Source organism: Rhea americana, unplaced genomic scaffold, assembly GCF_003343005.1.
Source record: "Rhea americana isolate MKP2758 unplaced genomic scaffold, rheAme1 scaffold_168, whole genome shotgun sequence".
Classification (NCBI taxonomy): Eukaryota; Metazoa; Chordata; class Aves; order Rheiformes; family Rheidae; genus Rhea; species Rhea americana.
In genome coordinates this window covers 434,921-453,979 of record NW_028185794.1, presented here as the reverse complement: position 1 = coordinate 453,979, position 19,059 = coordinate 434,921, and the positions used below count along the sequence as shown (strand labels likewise).

The window sequence follows — 19,059 nt, the reverse complement described above, 5'->3', positions numbered from 1 at the left end:
TCTTAGCATTCATCAAGGTCCAGTCAAGGGCTGTAGGCTGCTGTCCATACCCTGTTCAACCCAGATTTGCTGTCCTTGTAGTCCTAAATCTAGCTTCTAAGGGTCTAAATCTTTCCCTGGAATTAAGGAGAGGACTTGGTGTATCTAACAGAGGAAAACACTCCTGTAATGTAGGGGAGTGTTAGTGTATGCAAGGCTGCCTTTGGTGTCAGGTGACCTACCTCCATTGCGCCTAGCTTCTGAAGCATGCTCTGCAGTCTATTCTTGTGCTTTGGTACTAACAGCTCCTTTCACTAGACCTCATTGGCCTCTCCCCTAGGTACGGACGCTGTTTGTCAGTGGCCTTCCTGTGGACATCAAACCCAGAGAGCTTTACCTGCTCTTCCGACCATTCAAGGTAAGAAGGTTTATCTTGCTTATGCTGTTCTGAGGAACATGCAGCTCTGAGCATTGTCTGGGGTGTCAGATGAGCAGCCTCTGTGGGGCTACATTCTTGGTGTGGCTGCTGTGAACTGGAGGCTTGTAGCTCTGGGAGAAGTGGACTGCCCTGCCCTTTCTGGTGGGAGAAGAGCAGAGTGGGAAGGAGCGAGAGAGAAAGAAAATCAGATCTGTGACTTGGCTCTGCTTAGGTGCCTTCAAATCTGGCCTTTGGTGCGAAAGATGCTGTCTTGTGACCAACCTTGCAGGCAAAAAAGTCTGTCAGAGGGCAGCAAGGATGAAATGGGAAACTGGACCTTTTATGAAAGCTCTGGAAACCTGATAGGAGGGCAGAATGGTATCCCACAGGTTGCATTCAGCTAGGTAACCTCCCCTGGAGCCAGTTGGTGAAATTATCCCAACTCCAATGAAGGATGCTTGTGTAGCCCTGCTGCCCAACTGGACCAGCCCTGGGTACTTCCTTGGCTTTAGGATGTGTCCTGCTGCATCAGGCTGTGGTTGCATAACTGTCCATCCTTTACTGGATCTTTCCCTCTGGCCCCACCAAGGACTGGGATGGGATTCCTCTTTCCATGTGCTGGTGCTTTCAGTTGTAGAGAGGAGTTGTGGTTCCACACAGCTGCTGAAAGCAGCCTGTGCAGGAGCATGGAGGCTGCTGAGGGCTGAATGGAGAAACTTTTTGGAATACATGGACTTAATCCATATGATAGGACAAACTACAGAAAGGTTATTTGAGGAACAAGGCCCGTGCTGAGGGTCCTTTGCCCTGCACCAGTTATCTTCAGCTGGGCTGTACTAATTGAAGGATACTAGTTGGAGGATACCTCTCCCTTTTGGGAAAGGAAATGTGAACACCAATTGCTCTGCAAGCTGTCCCTTGCCCTGCAACTGTGGACTAGGGTTGTGCAGACAGTGTGGTTTGCTCAGGGTGCTGCTTTGGGATGTTTCAACTCAGTCTCATCTGATCTGGGACACAAACCATGGCATTACAGTGGGTGGGCTCTCCTTGGTTAAAGTGGGTGGCTCATTGCTGAACAAGCACTGGGACCCATAAGCCAGTCTGTGCTCAGAGCTATGGTAATGTCCTGGCACCATTCTTGCAGCCTGCCCAGTCAAGGCAGCAGCATGTCTCAGCATTTGGTTTTGAGTAGCTCGTGCAGGTGATCTGGCTGTACCTGGGCAAGGACCCATGTTGTGTCAATTAAGTAATGTGCTCTTTGGGTATAAACTGACCTGTTACTGCCTCCAGCTTGTTCCTATGCAAGACCTGGGAACCTAAATGCTTGGCCAGTGAAGACTTGCATGAAAATGAGCCTCTTCCTGAGGAATCCTTGTTGTTCACATCCCTCTAGCATAGGGTGCTCTGTGCTCCCTAGGCAGTAGCCAGGTAGGACACATCTCTTCATGAAGAGCTGGAAAACAGATTCCTTCCCAAAGGGGCAKAGTGGACTAGCTGAGGTATCTGCTCTGCTCCTAGATTAATCTCAATGTCATCTTTTGATGGGGAAGAAGAGGCCAGCTGCTTTAGAAAAGGGTTCGTGTATGTACCTCCCCCCTGCTACAAACCTTGCTTTCTGAAGGGCTTGGTGCTGCAGGAACTCCAAAGCTACCATATAATGCCTTGCTTGTAGCTCTGCTCCTTCAGGAACCTGACACTGACTTGTTTTCTTCCCTTCTCCAGGGTTATGAGGGGTCACTGATCAAGCTGACTTCAAAGCAGGTACCTTTTCCCTCCTGCCTGGGTATTTTTGGCTTCTACTAGAAGAAAATTAAACTTGCCGAGAGGGGCAGTGGAATGGATGCCATTTCACTGTGTGGAGCATTATCTATGCTCAGTGTACACAGCTGGACTCWGTTCACACCCTGCCCTGGTGGCCCCAAGCAAATGGCATGTGCCGAATGTGTCTATCTTCTGTAGCTGCTCTGAGCTGTGTGGGCTGTTGCCTGTACTCGGTCCTCAGCTGGGTGAGACCTGATGCTTCAGCCTCAACCGTGTGCTGGCAGAAACTTTCCCCTATCTCATCCTAACTAAGGCTGTGAATCTGGCAAGACCAGCATGGTCAAAACTGAAGCACTTGTGTGGGCAAGGGGAATTTGCTGGGGCTGCTGGGGTGTGAAGGGCCCCCACGTGTAGGAACACTGAAGCATTTGGTGTAGTGGGAACAGGTGGAGAGCAGGAGTCTTGGAGCTCTAGCTCTGTGCAAGGGCCCTCTGTAAACTCAGATGGTCTTTTCTGACTGCTGTAAGCTGTCTGGGGCAGGGAGGTTGGCAGGGTAATCCAAAGAGTTGGAGGAGGCCCCTGAAATAATTTTATCATTATTTCTTCTAGCCAGTTGGTTTTGTGACCTTTGACAGCCGGGCTGGTGCGGAAGCAGCAAAGAATGCCTTAAATGTGAGTATCTGATGCGCTAGGAGGCTCCAGGAAGGGCTGAGGCTACTGTATGCCCTGCTGTAGCTGGACCTAGAGCTTCTTCTAACCCAGCTGTGGGCTAGACTGGCACTAGCCTTGCCTGTAATATAGGAAAGGCCAGGCTGGTTCCTAGGTAGCTGTAGGGCAATATACATCTGAAATCCTGTAATGCTATACTAAGACACGTAGAGCCCAACTTGTATTTAGCACCAGCTTTTGAGGCTCTAGGTTGAGCTCAGCAGATTAGCCTGGTAGTGAAAAGCCTTGTGGCAAAGCTTATCTGTCATATGGCTGTAAGACTGGTGCTGGCAGCCTTGTTAAAGCTTTGCTTACCAAATGCCCTGATGAAAAGTGTGTGGCAGGTCAGCAGAGCAGGGCATTGCCCTGGACTTTGGCCTGCCAGGACCTCTGCAGCTAGAAACATACTATCCCATGTTCCTGTTTCCATGGCAGGACACGAGGCAGGGCCTAAACTGGCTAGTATAGGGCTCCTTAGCATGTTCACCACATTCTCAAACTGCTGCAGCTCAAAGAGGGACATGAGGAATGCGGCAGGTACAGCCCAAGCTGTCTGCATCCTATATGACCCTGCAGAGTTTAGTGGGATCTAGGCAGCAAAATCTGCTGAGATGGTTCTGCCCTGCTGCAGACCCTGCCTCAGGCAGCAGGGCGTGTGACTGTCTCTGCCCAGCCTGGCAGTAGATATAGCAGTACCACAGATAGCCCAGTCTTTATTGGAGCTTCTTATCCCAGCTCCAGCAAAGTCAGGTCTTCTCTGACWACCATTAGTAGTAGTCACTGCTGTGCTGGCTGGTGAACTGTGCACAGACAGCAAAGCTGTGTGCCACATCCTCGTGGTAGCCATTTCCTGGTTATGTGGTCATAGGCCAGTTGAATGTGGAAACATAAGCCTGTGGGAGCTTGAGTGTTACAGTGGGCATGCAACTGCAGCGTGATGACCGCCATTCCCCAGTTAGGCTTTGCTCCCTGAATAAATACAGCCTTTTCTTGCACTGGAAACCTCCCTGCTGAGAGACTCCTATGCTTTCTCCTGCCGCAGGGCATCCGCTTCGACCCAGAGAACCCCCAGACCTTGCGGTTAGAGTTTGCTAAAGCCAACACAAAGATGGCCAAGAGCAAGCTGATGGCCACACCAAACCCCACCAATATCCACCCTGCCCTGGGCGCACACTTCATTGCACGAGACCCCTGTGAGTATACTGGGAGGCAGCTTGAGGTAGTGCCTGGTCCAACCTGGGAGATGCCTGGCACCAGGAGTGCTGGTGTTGGGACTGGACACAGCCAGGATGGAAAGGACCCTTCTTATCCACATACAATCTGGCTGAAGCCTGCCCAGTGCAGTAAGGCCAGCACACTGGTTGCTGGAGAAAAATGGGCAGCCAGTGAAGCTTCTAGCCAGTGCTGCAATCACTGGGAGAGCAACAAATGTTTCTTGTAGATGAAGTGATGCCTCTCAAGTGCTTAAACCATCCCTAGGTGCAAAGCAGCAAGGGCCAGTCCTGTGCCGTGCACCCTCAACATAGCACCATGGAGCAAGCAGCCCTGCTGCAGCTTGTCAGGCAGCCCGCAGCATGGTGCTGAGCGCCTCACCTTCTCTGTTATCCTGCAGCACCAGCCCAGTGCTGTGTGTGTGTACCAGACTGCCTGTCACGTGCTGTGGGGCCCTCAGCAGGGATGGAGCTGTCTTCCTGGGCTTTCCTGGCAAGGCTGGGAGGCTGGAGGAGCAGTTAGCCACAGTGACACTGCAGGAGGATATCTCAGTGCTATATTTTAAACCTCACTGRGACAGCAGTGCAGAATCTTGGCTTTGAGTTGAAAATCCAGAGCCTTTCATGTAGGCTGTTGGGGCCAGCTACTAAAATGCTATTACCTTGTGTCCTCCTGTCTAGATGACCTGACTGGAGCAGCTCTCATTCCAGCATCCCCAGAAGCATGGGCTCCCTACCCACTGTACACCACGGAGCTAACCCCCGCCATCCCCCATGCCGCGTTCACATACCCAGCGGCTGCTGCTGCAGCTGCTGCTCTTCACGCTCAGGTGAGTCACTCCTGGCCTCCCTTGTTGAGAACTGTGCTCTCCTCTCTCCCCATCCCCTGGTACTTGCCCCCTTAGGTCTCTGCTTGGTTGGTTTGACCCTGGCCTCTGCACCTTGACTCTTGGGCCAAGCCTCTTCCTGGCTGAAGAGGCCTGCAGTCCTGAACAAACCGCAGGGGAAGTATTAAAGCACTGGCTACCAAGTAAACAGCAGCCTGTGTGCTATTTGAGCTCGGCTCTGGTTTGTGGCCTTGCAGGTCCAGCCTGCTTCCCTGCTGGAGGCAGGCAGCTGGGGAAAGTCAATGCTCAATTTTGGCCAGCTCTGCTGGTCTCTGTGGCCAAAGAACTGTGTTGTGGGACTGCTGTGAGGAAATGCTACATACTGGTGAATAAAACAGCTATGAAATGTCCTCCTTGAAATTGGAAGTCACAGCGAAGGCAGTGGCTTGGCTCAGTGCTGAAGCCAGGGCTTACCTGGAACCCACTTGGGCTAAATGATTTGGACATGCTTTTAAAGCTGAAGTGGATATCCTACAGGATGTGWGTTATCAGAGTCCTGCCACAGCAAAGAACAGAGGTCTGCTCATAGAGTGGTGTTAGCTGCTCTGGATGCAGGCTAAGGAGTGRGTTGTGTATGGGCCTATGGAGATGCTGGCGGTGGTGCATCCAGCTGCCTGGTATCCCAGAGGATCTGCTTACTGACAGCTGAGGTGTAGGGATGCCTGTGCTTTAATGTACTGAGACCAACACCCCTGCTGAACATAAATGACCCTGAAACTGGAAGCACAAGGGGAAAGTCAAAACTGGCCAAACTGAGAATTTCTCTCAATTCCAGATTAGGATGCTTGATTTGGGGCACTGGGAATAGGAGAATATCAACCTTGTTCCTAATCTGCTTGGTGTTATCTGCTGGCTGCACTCTGTCTGATTTGGTCTCTGCTCCTGTAGTAGAGTCATGGGGAGCCAGGGCAGTGGTGACTCTGAGCTTAGTCCACAGAGCATCAGGGTTTAACCCCTGCTCTGTCCAGCTTGCCAAGCAGGGTGTGTGTTTAGCTTGACTCTTCCCTGCTTAGCTTGAAAGGAAGAGAAGCTGTGTCCTCTCACCTTGTCCACCTGGCTGATGGTTCAGTCAGCTTTTCAGCATCCTCCTGCTCGTGCAAACATCTTGACTGTGTAACTGTCTGGCTTCAACCCAAGTATGTTTCCTCAGTGTAATATGGAGGAACTAGAGGGGATGCAAGCTGTTGGCCAGGCTAGGCACGTCTGTCCTGCCTCTGATCCGCTTGCAGGTCTCTGCTTTTATCCTTCTGTCAGTGAGCCTGCATTGGGCAGAAGCTCCCGCAGGATAGATGGGAAGTATGTGGGGCCCAGTGCAGGACCAGGCACTGGCCTGCTGTTCCAAGGGYCTCCAGAGCCAGATTGCTCTTCCAGGTAGGCTGATTCTTTACTGGATATTGGCCACCCCCAGATGAAGAGCTGTACTTGCTGGCCTTGTCCAACAGTTATTAATGGTGCCCGTTGCTGCTGGTGCATCTCTGTGCTCTGCTCCTGGGCAGTCCAGTAGAGCAGAATTATTTCTTCCTTTCTCTACCCCTTGTGTGGGGCAGAAGAGCTAAGGGAGCTGTTGGTGGCTGAATAGCCTCAGTCAGGAAGGGCTGGAAAGCCCTCTCTGGACTGCCTGAGATGGCTGAGGGAGGTGATGCCATTGCTGTGGATCCTTCAAGGATGATCATCTGTGTGCAGAGACCCTGAGTGCAAGGGTTAGAGTCTTACCCAAGACTTCATGAAGTATAGTGGGGGAGGAACAGTCCTGCTCAGCTGAAACAGTGAGGTGTCAAGGAGACCTTCAGCSAGCTCTTTCCCCTTTGGGGTCTGAGTTTTAGTTCCTGCCATCCAGCTGGCAGGTTACTCATTCAGGACAGACAGCTTTGCTATCTAGGTTTTTCTGGCCTGAAGAGTGAAGGGTGATGCGCCCATAAGCCCTGTGGAGCTGATGTAGCCCCTCCAGGTTGTGGCCATGGCTGGACCCAACGCTCTGCTGAAGAAGAGTAGCCAGACTGACCAAGCAGTTACAGCTGCTCCTCACAGCKCTGTGCTTGAGCTGATGGTGACCTCGCAGGGAGACATTCTGGCGCAGTATATGTTACCAATAAAGTTTTATGGAGTTAAACATTACTCAGGCTGGCAGTCCTGAGCTGCCTGATCTGTAGGCTGGAGTCCTTTCCCTTGTGGAGCTGAGGCAGGGTGGAGTGAGTCAGTGAGCTGACTTTTGCTCATGAACTAGGCTAAAAGATTTAACCTTGGTCTTGGTGCGCTGAGCCCTCTGCTTCTGCTGGTGGGGGGGCCTGCTCACCTTGCTACAGTGGAGTGGGTGACGTGTACTGTTCTCTGGGACAGCAGTCCTCCTGGGATCAACGTTAACTGGAGGAAGTTCATARGGATGGCTGGAGTTGTAGCAGCTCTGTAGCCATCAGTCCTAGAGAGAGCACAGAGTAAGAGGCTTTTGCTACAAGCTCTTAGCTTGGCATTGGATTTAAGCTTCAGGTGCCTGGTTGCTCATCCTCTAGCTGCTCCATGCTGGAGTCTGATAGCGAGCAGGAGAGGAGATGGCTTCCCTCTGTCATCTACTTGTGCAGCCTCTTGAAGAGCTGCTCAGAGGGCTGGCATGAGTGACAAGGGGCAGGAGATGACACAGGGCTTGCCTGGTCTCAGTTTGTATGCTAGGAGCCCTTGGTAAGCTGCTTGCAGACTAGACTGACTGCTACTCCTGTGCTGTTGTGTCATGGCAGTGCTTCCTCCAGGCAGCAGGCTGATGTAGCTGTGATTATGACCTGAGCCTGCCTGCTAAAAGCCTCTGCCCATGGGAACTCCTTTGACTTTTAAGATTGTCCCGTTTGCCTTCCCTTCCTCCCACCCTCTCTCAAATCCCTCCTTTGATGTCCCTAGTGAACTCCAGCCATGATGCCAGCGCAGGCTAGCCCTGAAGCTCAGAGCTGTCCCTGGAGGTGGGACACCCTAGTGATGCCTTATTGCAGCTAGTGGAGTGGCTGTACTACAGCTCCATTCCTAGAAGTGTTAAGCATGATGGCAGCCACGTCTGGAAAGACTGGTAAGGTAACCATCTCTCCTCCAAGGTGCACCATGGGACTTGCAAGCTTCTGCCCATCTCTGTAGCCCATATCTCCTCGGCAACCCAGTGCATGGGCCTCACGCTACCCACCCACCAGAGCCTGGGGAATGAGATGCCAGGCGTTCTTTCTAACCCACATCTCCRACTTGGCAGCACATGACATGGCGCACACAGCATGGCACCATCTTACATCAGCTCCTTCCAGCTGAGCCAGGCTCGGCCAGGTCCCACCTGTGGTGGGGGAGTAGCCTGGTCGAGCCGGGGCAGAGACAACCCTGCCGCTCGGTGCAAAAGAAACCTTGTCTCTCCCCAACCACAACCCTTCAAGGGCAACCAGAAATACACCCTGACCTCACTCCTGGCACACKGTGGGGGAGGTGAGTGACGTGATAGCTGAAGCACACAACTAAATTCTACGGGGCACGTTAGACAACAGCACTTGCCAGTCACTTTATTCCAGGATTGCATACCGGGACAGACCTGACCTTAATGATGGGTCTAATCTCATCTCTTTCCTCTCCAGTTATTGGAAATGAAGCCAGTTTCTACCTTGAGCTTGGCTTCTCTTTGCAGCCTGAAATCACAGACAGGATGCAGCTCTTGTGAGCCACGATGAAGGGAATCTGCAACCTGGGAGGACTGGGAGTTGCATAGGAACTTGGGATCTTGGGGAGGGGTGGAACTGGCCTTGCCCAGGAATAGCTGATGGGGAGGATGGCTGCTGTGGCCAACTCTAACTGAAGTCTTGGTTAGTGTGGCTTTATGCTTCTGGTCTCTGACTCATATTTTTCCTGCAGTGGTCCTAGATAGGCTTTTTGCTGCATGGTAGTGATGATGGGGCAAGGGCAGTCTTCAAAGATGGGGCTTAGGGCTACCTTTGCCCTTGGAAGATGTGCAGGACTGTGGGATGTGCACATGCTGAGCTGATCCCTTGGGAAGAGGGGTGGGCTTGACACATGAATAGAAGCAAGGCTGCAGCTTGTCTTGTTTTCCATAGACCTGGCAAAGGGCTTCAGTTAGTGCTTACATGATGGAGTCAAGTTGTGTTGTCTCTGATGTAAAACTGCTTGTTTTGGAGTGCCTCTAACCTAAGCTCTGAGCAGGCAGTAGGAGATATCAGGGGCCCTCAGAACTCTTGGAGCTTTTCTGAGGAAAGAGATGCTTCAGCTGTGGTGGCACTTCTGAAGGCAGGACTCTGCTATGGGCAGGACTTGCCCTGGAGAGCAAGACAYGAATGTGGGAGTGCCTGATCCACAGGTACATGGGTGAAGCTGGTGGTGGCTACCATTGGGTGCTTGTAGGAGATCAGGTTAACCTGTTGGGTAGCCAGAGCCTGCCTGTGGTAGATGTTTCCAAGGCAGAGAGCAGATCATGGAGTGAAAGTTCAGAGCTGCCTATGCTATTGGAGATGGGCTGCCAAGGTTCCCTCAGCCTCTGCATCACCACCCATGGCAGTGACCTTGTCTGGAGGCTGTGAGCAGACTGTGGTGGTGGGCAGGTCCCAGCATCAGAGGGCCGAATGAGCAGTGAAAGGAAGGTACAGTCCSAGTTCAACTCTGTTTATGTGGTGGTGGCGAGTCCAGCAGGACCCTGAGGCATCCCGGCACTGAACAGAGGTGCAGCCCATCGATAGAAGGGGAGGTCAGTGCTCTGAGCTGTTCTCCAACCTCTTCCTCCTGACTGCTGCCCTGGCTAGCTTGGGGGAAACTGCTTCTCCTGAGCAGTGGCTGCTGTTGTGGATGGATGTGTGACTGGTCCCAGCATCTATGATCTGGTGCTGGCCCTAGAGAGCAGAAAATGTGGAGTATTTCCTGAGGAGGAAYACACTGCCCAACCTGTACACCTGAGTATCTGGCTCCTGTCAGGATGCTGCTGTTTGGGCTGTGTGAGTGTGTGGGTGCCACCAGCCCAGCTGAGCCCAGGAGCACTGAGCAGTGGGCAGCAATGTGACYTGCTGGAGTGCAGAGATCATGCCTTTGTGTGCTGCTGAACTCTGGCCTGCTGTTTAGGGGTCCCCTCTGTGAAGTCTCCTGGACTTCATGTTGTGGCAGGCAAGATCTGTTAGACCCTTCTTGGGATGGGAGGTTGGAAAGGATGACAGATTTTCTGTGCCTRTTAACTTGTTGCCTGTTTATAGGGGCTGTCATGTAGGATTCACCAGGATAACTGTTCAGGCAATCTCCACACCTCATAGAGGTGTGAAGCACTCTGCAAGGCCTTCATGGCTGTGGTGTTCTCCTAAACTACAGTGATTGTGGTGGTATTGGCTATGCAGGTGGGACTGAGCAGACTCTCTCCAAGCCAGTATGTCCTCCTACCCAGAAAAATCCAGATGGGAGCTGTTCTTGGCTCCTCCAGGTACCTGCTTAGTAGCCATTATCTCTAAAACACCTGATGTAGCGGTTAGCTCTAAAAACACGCCTATACCAAGGTGCTGTCAGAAGTGACCTTGTGGACTATGGTCAGCACTAACTCACCCTGGSTAGCTCAAACCCAACCAGCAAAAAAAGCGCAACCCACTGCCRTTTTGGGAAAAAGAGAAATGCTTGTTTGCTGAGGTCTGCTAGCTGGGTATGTCATCATGAGCTGTAGCATAGCCTGCCTTGAGGCTCAGGGGAGTACAGCGCGCTACCTGTTGAAATGATATGTCTGTTGAAATGCCCCTCCTAAGCAACAGGGAGGGTCAATGCCTCTGCTTTCCTGCATGCTCCTCAACATGGTGCAAGGTATGCTGATCCTCCAGCTCTCCCTGACCATAACTGCCTAGAGATGTACATGCAGTGTGTGCTTGCTTTGATTGCAGCAAGCTTTTCCTGAGGTAGCTTGAGCTCCTTGGGTCTTGCACAGTGTGCAAGCATCTGGATGCTTGTCTCCCCATTCCCCTAAAATCCTAGCCCTCTCAAGGACCCTGCTGGAGGCAGATGTCTTGAGTGAAGCATGTGCTGCTGAGGCTAGAAGGACCTGGCTAGAGAGCCCTAATGGATAATATTGGTTTCTTGTGGAGGCATCTTTGCAGAYTGTCCTTGCTTGCCGTGGGTCAGACGGCAGGTTGTGTGCTCCCATTGGCTGCATTACTAGCTGGAGCAGAGCAGCTCTTGCCAGCCACCTCTGTAATCTGCTCAAGGCCTGTACCTGTAACCTGTGGCCTGAGAGAAGGGATCACTGGTGGCATATGGCTTCCTTTGCTTAGTGGGTGAACAGCTCATTCCTGTTTGTGCTGTGAAGTGCTTGCCAGGGTGAGGCTATCTCATTAGGGCAATTTAAAGATGCTTCCCTGCAGGTCAGCAGATAGTGACTAGATGCAGCTCTTGAACATGCTGGTTGGGGTCCTACCAGCTCCCAGGGGCACAAGAAGGTCACTGATTTGTCCCTACCTGCACAAGGAGGCCTTTCTGGTATTGGAGATATCAGCCTGGCTGTGGCTGGGTCTGTTCTAGTGCTAGGCGTAGCTCCAAAAAATATCCCCAGGACGCAGGGGTTGACTGCAGAGCAAAGACTACCAGACTTAGAAGTGACCGAGGAGGAAAGACATAGAGTATGTATGGCTTGAGTATGGATGTGGGTTCTCAGTGTGTGTCCCTCTGTCACTCCTCTCTCCCCTGAGACTTTTCTGCAGAAAGAACTGCTTTCTGTACAYGTAGTGGTAAGATGAGCAGAGGCCTGAACTCTAAGTGTAATTGGGAGAGGTGTTGAAGGACTTCACAAGGAGAGTGAAGCCTTCATGGGGCACTTCTGACCTGTTTATCACTACTTTATGGTTTAGGTAGTTCTGATCCCATGCAGTAGCAAGGGACAGGCTCCAGTTTCTGGGTGTTTCACTTGACCTCTTGTTTGTGGCTTGAATGTGGCTGGTGGAGGCACAAATAACTCTTCAGTTATTTTCTGGGACAGATAATGAATCTTGCAGTGTGAGGCTRGCTAAAGTCAGCTGGTGGTGTCTATCTTCTCCCTATGGGCAGGAGATGTTTGTAGTGGTGGGGCTGGACTCCTTTCTGACTTTGAGCTAACCTGACTCTAGAAACAACTGCATATCTTCCAGTAAAAGCCTCCCTTGCTCTGCTTTTCTAGCCCAGTGTTGGATATCTGTCTTCATTCACTCATCCTCCTTGACAGACATTGTGCTAGTTCTGAGAGGTAACAGATCTCCAGGAACAAGTGCCTTCCTCTGGGAAAGCGTTCTGACTTGATATGTTGGGTTACAGATGTCTGAGACAACCCTGAGTGGTCTCTTGTGCATCTGGTGTCCTCTTCCAAATTGCACCAGGAGCAGTCATTGAGGTGCCTCTCTGCTCCCTGGCAAAAGTAAGGTGCTTAAGACACTTCAAGGGACATGAAGAGAATCCTGTCTTGGCAGACCCCACTGTCTGAAACATGTCCTCTAGGTTCCTCTTGACCAGGTGTTGTCTCTAATTTGGTTCCTCCAGTGCTTTATGCTGGCTTCTCAAGCATCCCCCCTAGTGAGGGGATGTTCCTGCCTTATTCCATCAAACCTGCATTCTTTCTGTAGGCTGAAAGACCTGGCAGATTTCACTCTGCAAGTCTCTCAAAGATTTGGCCTGTACCCAGGATCACCGCATCTGTGCGTGTTCCTGACAGCCTTTACACTGAACTCCTCTGGCTGCTGAGTGTGTGCTGGGAGGAATGTGTGGCTGCTGTTGCCTTTGAGCAGCAGTGTAGGAGAATCAGGGTGTATGGCAGGTTGGGTTATCACAAGTCAGGCTGGTGGGATTGTGTACACAAGTATCAGAGACCTACGAGAGGAAGGTGAGAAGTGGTCCAACGGCAGTGGAGGTTTTCAACTCTGGCACTAATAAATGACGTGGCTTAGGAGAAAAGCAAGAATAGTTGAAACTGGAGGTGCTGGATGCTCTGGCCAGGCTTAGGGTAAGGTGTGGATGTGGGGCAGGAGCTGGTTYACCCAGCTTAGACCTTCTCAGCAGGCCAGTTGGGGCCACTAGGCTTGGAAGAGCAGGATGGGGAATGGCAGTCTTGCACGTGTGCTGTGCACAGCTGCTATGCCTGCTTATATAAGCTATGCTGCTCGCACTGAGCTCAGGGCGGGAGGCGTGGGATGGAGACTGCTCTCGAGGTTAAGCACTCGCAACCCAGTGAATGAATGAGGAGTTTCCTGTTGCTGCTGGGCAGGAGGAAACTAATTCCAGCTGTCAAGAGGAGGGGTGTTAAGGGTGGGAGATGTTGGCCAGGGGGGAGAGCWGCAGCCCACAGGCTGCTGAGGATATGAGGCTTGGCTGAGCAAGCACCCTCCCTGGTGAAAGGGTCRGGGGAAAAGTGACCCCTGTCCTGGTGCTTGCTGATGCTCTGGTGGCACCCCGAGGTGCATCAGTGATACTACTGCCTGGAAAGGGCTGTGAGTCTTTCTGGCCTGTATCGCTGTAAGAAGATACCTTGCAGCATGGTGTTCCCAGGCAGGGGAGCGAGGCTGCAGTTGAGCTGGGTCTCTCTTCCAGGTAGGCAGTAGCTAATGGAGAAGTGAAAGGAYGGCATGCATGGCACCAAGATAGCCCTTTGTGTTCATGCCACTAGGTGGGATCTGCACCCCTCACTGGGGAAGAGGGACTTAATGTCCATGCCTCAGCTTCCCTCAACCCAAATTTGAACTGCCTRGGATCCACCTAGCTGCCATGTTATGGAACAGCTCTTGTTCGTGGGGCTGACTGGGAGTAGGCCCAGCTGGGAGATGACTTGGTGGCATGCATTTGCCTTGTGAAGGCATCAGACAGGGAGTCCAGTGTGCTTGGATAAACAGCTGCCTCAAGCATGGAGCTGGTACCTCTACAACAGCCTGGAGCCTGGGTTCTAGTGGATTTCGTCTAGCTGATGAGAGACTTCTGTGAGGGCTGAGCCTCTGGAAGCTTGCAGGGCTCCTTTCTGGGGTCGTTCAGGCTCTCTTTCTGTAGAAAATGTCACCAGCTGTGGGCATTACAGCACTTGTGCTGGCATGGCCAGGGGATGGAGGACTTGGCTGTAGCAAGCATCTGTGTTTTCTGGGAGGTGCATGCTTGTTGCTCTCCACCCCTGCATCCCCCCCAGCACCTTCTGTAAGGAGGCTGTGGTATCAAGATCTTGGCATTTGCCRCACCTCTGTTGCAGGAGTGAGTGCAAAGCCTCTAGCTGTTCTGTCAGGTGATMGATCGCCCTTCCTTTCTTCAAGGCRTAAGGGGAACAGGGTTTGAAGGGACYACTGAGGATACGTTTGGCCCAGAGAGTAACTCAAGGGCTGATGTGGAGCCTTGAGGTATCCTAGTGTTCAGTTCCGTCTCCCCTCAAGACCTGTGCCACAACTTTGGAAGGTCCTGTGCAGATTGAGTCTCTGTGGCCGACACATGGTCTGCATCTCCACTCCTCAGCTCCCCTGCCAATGTCCTGTGTTGTTACGCATCAAGACTCATCCTGTGCGTAATATCCAGTGTACCTGTCAGGCAGCTTGCTGGCTGCTAGGTAGTTGGACAGTCAATTATGTTCCTGTTTCTCACCCTGCAGTGGCTTTCTTGATGTCTCTTGCTTAGAGTTTGCATGAGAGACCTGACTGGCGAGGAGGAGGCTGGTGGGATCACCTTGCTGAGTTGCAGTACTGCACAGCCAAATAGGGGTTAGACAAACTCTGAAGTCAGTGCCAGATCAGATGCCTGGGCTGTGATTGTAACTCTCCCATTCCCCAAACTAACTTGGAATCTTGCCTCGAGAAAGTCTGCCTGTCCCCAGCTGGGTGTCCTTTCTCAATGGGAGAATACCATATGCTGGGGATAGAAGGGAACAGTTGTTTGGTTGGTCTGGAAAGACTGAAGGTATTTTTTTTTGTTTGTTTTTAACCCCTTCTTCTATGGCCCTGGAGTGGTGCGTATGCTCAGAAAGGGACTATCTAGCCACGATTGTCCAGGATGATCTCTTAAGGGTAAGAGTTCATACTGAGYTCTTGAGGTTTTTCTGCCTCTTCCCCACCTGTCTTGGGACAAACTCCTCCCTTCTGCTGGTACTCCTGGATGTACCTGCTGTTCTTGGTGTCTGTCTGTGCTGAGGCTGTGCTCTCCTCCCACCAGCTGGGGTGGGAGGAGAGGGGGATGGCAGCTGTGCTCTCTGTGCAAACAGCAGCAGGACTGAGCTCCACTATCTGCTTCTGCTGTTGGATGTGTGCTCAGTCAAGTGGCACAAATTCATCTCCCGCTGCTCTGAGATATGAAGCTGCGAACTCAGCCCAGGCTGACATACCAGTCCTGTGGACTGAACAGGAGCATCTGGATGTCTGATGCTATTCAACTGGACGTTGCTAACTTGCTGAATCTACTGACAGGCTGGAGAGTGTCATTTCATTTATTGTTCCTGTGTCTGCTCTTCAGGTCCCCATCCAGCAGTCCTTCCTCAGCAAGGAGCAGGCCTGAGCAGTAGATGCTGCAGCAAAGACCTGCTAGGGAAGCCTCTGAGTCTTGCAGCTCTMCCAACTGTCTCCATCATGTAACAGAGCAGTGGTTTGCTTGGCTCCACCTCTGATGCCTGGATTGTGGCTTCAAATACTTCATGGGCCTCTAGTGGTAGATTAGCCAGTTTTTACCTTCTGCATGTCACAGGGAAGCTGTCTGGCTCAACTGCAATGTCTTGGTATTTCCCTTTTGGCCAAGGGCAGATTAGTCACCACCTTGGTCAGGGTGATGCATGCTGACTGTAAGAGTCTTCTGACCTGAATGGGGGAAAGCTGTGAAATTGGGATGTGTGGGGGATAGGGATGGTGCTGGGCAACAGCGCTCATCTTTGAAGTGATAAACTTCACATATGGTTCAGTGGTGAGGAGCTTTTCTAGCCTGAATGTTGTCACTCTACATCTGTAGCGAGGCTGTGGCCAGTCATGTGTGCCTTCTGTGCAGGTGCTCTAGCATCAGTCTTGGGAATGGAGGATCTTCTCCCCTATCCACTGCAGCCAGTGGTGCTGTGACAGACCCTTTCACCCTACCAAATTCTTAGAGGTAGCTCAGTGCTGTCACATGTAGCATCAGTGGCAGCCAGGTGGTTATTCTGGTTATRCTAACAGGCAGAAAGGACCAGAGATGCTGAAGCAAGCCCTAAGGTGGGATGCTGGCCCTTTCTTAGATGTGTGTGATCCCATAGTGCTCCTTAAGGCAGGAGCTGGCTTAGATCCTGGKGCATAGGGAGCCTGAATAGCTGGGGCTCGAGGCTGGCGTGCCGAGCAGTGCCAGAGCGGTCGGACGCTGCCCTAGAAAACCCCAGCGTCCAAGAGATCTCGGCTCCACGTACCTCGTAGGTGAGGGAGCCAAAGGGCTGGGCTCGGGCCGGAGCGATCCCCGATGACAGCTTTCTGCTGTGGCTTTCTCTTCCAGATGCGCTGGTATCCTCCCTCTGAAGCTACCCAGCAAGGATGGAAGTCTCGTCAGTTCTGTTAGCTCGTTAGTAAGTAATTAATTACCCTTGGTGGTGGGGAGGAAGGAGGGGAGCTCGGTGGCGGCCGCTGCTCACTGCTGCTCCTCTCCCGCAGAGTCTCTCCTAGGCTTGTGCTCCTCCTTCCCGGCGGAGGGATGTGCCAGGGACGATCGCTCAGGCTCCTTTTGGTTCGGTTCGCGGCCTCCGGGCCGCCCTCGCCCCGTGCCCCCCGACGGCTCCCCCCCCGACCGAGCTTCGCCGCCTGGCCGTGCCGAAACCCTGGGTGGAGGGGAGGGAGGGAGGGAGAGAAGGGGGTGCCGAGCGCCGCGGCCCCCGCAGCCTCCCTCCCCGGCTTCCTCCCCCCCACCCCATCCCAACCCCGGGCGGCTCGGCTGAAGGAAACGAAAGGCCATCGGTTTTGCATGTTTTTCTGGCATGAATTAAAACACTTAACTTGTGTATGTGTGAGTGTAAGTTTGTTTGTTCTAGCGTTTGTGTAACTGTAGCAACAGGTCTTGGCCCAACGATTGATCCAGCAAGGTTTTCGTCTTGCTTCGGTGAAGACTTGGCTTTTGAGAAATACTAACTGTCCTTGTCTCACCCCTTCTTCCACCTCCGCTGCCCTCCCCCTTCCCAGTATGACCAGAAGAATTTGAAAAATGTTTTTTTTTTTYYYYTTTTTTTTTCCTTCAAGTACGATGCACTGGGTTTCTGTTCTCATCCATTCTCCAGTTTTAAAGTCAGGGTTATTATATTTTTTTTTCCTCAGACTTCTATATATAGAACGGCTGTAAGATATCTAACTTTCTTTTGCTTTTTTTTTTCACGTCCTTCTGATTGGAGAGAATCCAGTCCTGCCAAATAATCAGCCATCCTTATGGGAATACCGAACAAAAAAAGTACGAGTATTTTTGTACCATGTGTAATAAGGAAATATTTATGCATCATAAAGAATTTCTTGTGTGTTTGTGTGCAATTAATTATTATTATTAAAGAGAAATTGTAATCCTGTAAGATAAGTTAATGTTTAGTTAAAGCTTGAAAGAGAAGGGTTGTCTTCTGTAACAATGATTCAGTCAGGCATAGTAAACAAGAAATTGTGCAATTTTTGTTTTTGCATCTTATTGCTTGGTATTGAAGTGCTTTAAGTATTATACGACCATGGCTGTCTCGCTTGTATTAAAAGATTTGAGAATAAGTTGCTATAATTGCTGATCCTATGAGAATGTGAAACTGGATAATATATGAAATGCAAAAAAAAAAAAATATATATATATATACCCAGAGGCTGCTGTGACTCTCTTCTGTAGTCTTGTAGTCTTTTCTTCTAGGGCTGGGRTTGGGGATGCTGCAGCCCTTGAGCCTGGGCCAGGGTGCAGCACTGGGGCATCTTTTCCTCCCCCACTGCAGGAGGTGCAGGAAATCCTTTTCTGCAGACGGTGCCGCTGGATTGCTGCTGAGCAAGAGGCAGTGGGATGAGGGGATGGTAGGGTCCTGATGCTGAACTTCTCTGGAAGCCTCTGAGATGGCAAGCGGAGTGGGGGAGTTGTGTGCGGGGTTCTCGTTTGTGTGGTTTGTTTTTTTTTTTTTTTTTATTTCCCCCCCCCTTTTTTTTTTTTGCTTGTCTTTCATTTTTTTTTTTTTTTTTTTTTTTTTCCTTGTTTTTTTTTTTTTTTTTTTTTTTTTTTTTGCTTGTCTTTCATTTTCCTTGGGTGGCTGCAGCAGGCCTCTTCTCTGTGCCAGGACTGTTCCTCCCTGCACGCAGCAGAGCGAGGAGATGCCCATAGAAGGGAAACGTCCTTCGCAGCCCCCAGCATTGCGCCTCGCTGCTGAGCTCCTCCTCCGGCTCCGGCCGAGCGCCCCGAGGTGAGAAAAGGAAGCAGCCGCAGTTCCCGCTGGGCTCCAGGGGCCTCCCTGGCTACTGCCTTGTTTTCTGGCCTTATCTCTACCTGCTTAAAACAGCCGTGGGAACCAGGAGACGATCCTATTACTGGTCCTGAAATCAGCTGGGATGAAACCAGGGCTGCATGTTGTRGTGGGAGCTCCCAGCTCAGAGTTGTCTACTGCTGTGCTATTGGCAGCTTGTTAAAATTGCTTGGGGGTGGCCCATGGCTCTCCCTGTGTCAACCAGGTCGTGGTCAGGGCAGCTCTTTCCCTCTGACCCTGCCAAAATACTTCTCCTCTTGAGGTAAGAGGAGGTGCCCTCCTTGGGTGCAGCCCGTCCCTTTGTAGACAGGCGTGTGATGGTGGTTCCACTGTGGCTGGCCTGCAGCTCACCTTTGGGCCCCTCTGCTGCTTGCTCTTGGGGAAGGCGGTATACTGCTCACGGGGGCCTCACGCCATCGCCTGATGCAGCTCTCGGCTAAGACCTGGAAAACTTGTGACTTTGGTGGGCACCAGTGGCAGCTGTGAGCACGGCTGAGCTCCTCACTGCAGTGTTTGCTGTGCCTGCTGACGTCCCCGGCCCTCTGGCGTGGCTTCCCACTCCAGGGCTTGGTGTTTTCCTTTCTCCCTRGCGCTTCGAGGGCAGTGCAGGGCCGCTTAGCAGAGGCTAGGAGCAAAAAGAAAAAAAAAAAAGAGTTCTAAAAATAGCCCTGCTGGCCACCATGCCTGGGAACRGGCTCTGGCTGAGATCTG

The 19,059-nt window shown here is 51.8% G+C and overlaps 1 protein-coding gene across 3 annotated transcripts in view; it reads left to right on the top strand.

Moving 5' to 3' along the window:
• The window catches only part of RBPMS2 (RNA binding protein, mRNA processing factor 2), a 32,198-nt gene extending 14,474 nt beyond the window's left edge, over positions 1 to 17,724 (top strand). The window contains exons 2-9 of one of the 3 annotated variants that reach the window (XR_014895299.1): positions 320 to 397; positions 2,120 to 2,158; positions 2,768 to 2,830; positions 3,909 to 4,059; positions 4,759 to 4,907; positions 7,851 to 8,013; positions 16,383 to 16,452; positions 16,538 to 17,724. Coding sequence is in view for 1 of the 3 variants with exons in the window: in XM_085300708.1 (XP_085156834.1) it covers positions 320 to 397; positions 2,120 to 2,158; positions 2,768 to 2,830; positions 3,909 to 4,059; positions 4,759 to 4,907; positions 16,383 to 16,445 (543 nt within the window). In the remaining 2 variants the exon portion in view is untranslated. Of the gene's footprint in view, positions 1 to 319; positions 398 to 2,119; positions 2,159 to 2,767; positions 2,831 to 3,908; positions 4,060 to 4,758; positions 4,908 to 7,850; positions 8,019 to 16,382; positions 16,453 to 16,537 lie in introns of all 3 variants that reach the window. The other 2 variants (XR_014895300.1, XM_085300708.1) reach the window with 2 other exon arrangements.
• Positions 17,725 to 19,059: the final 1,335 nt, after the last annotated feature.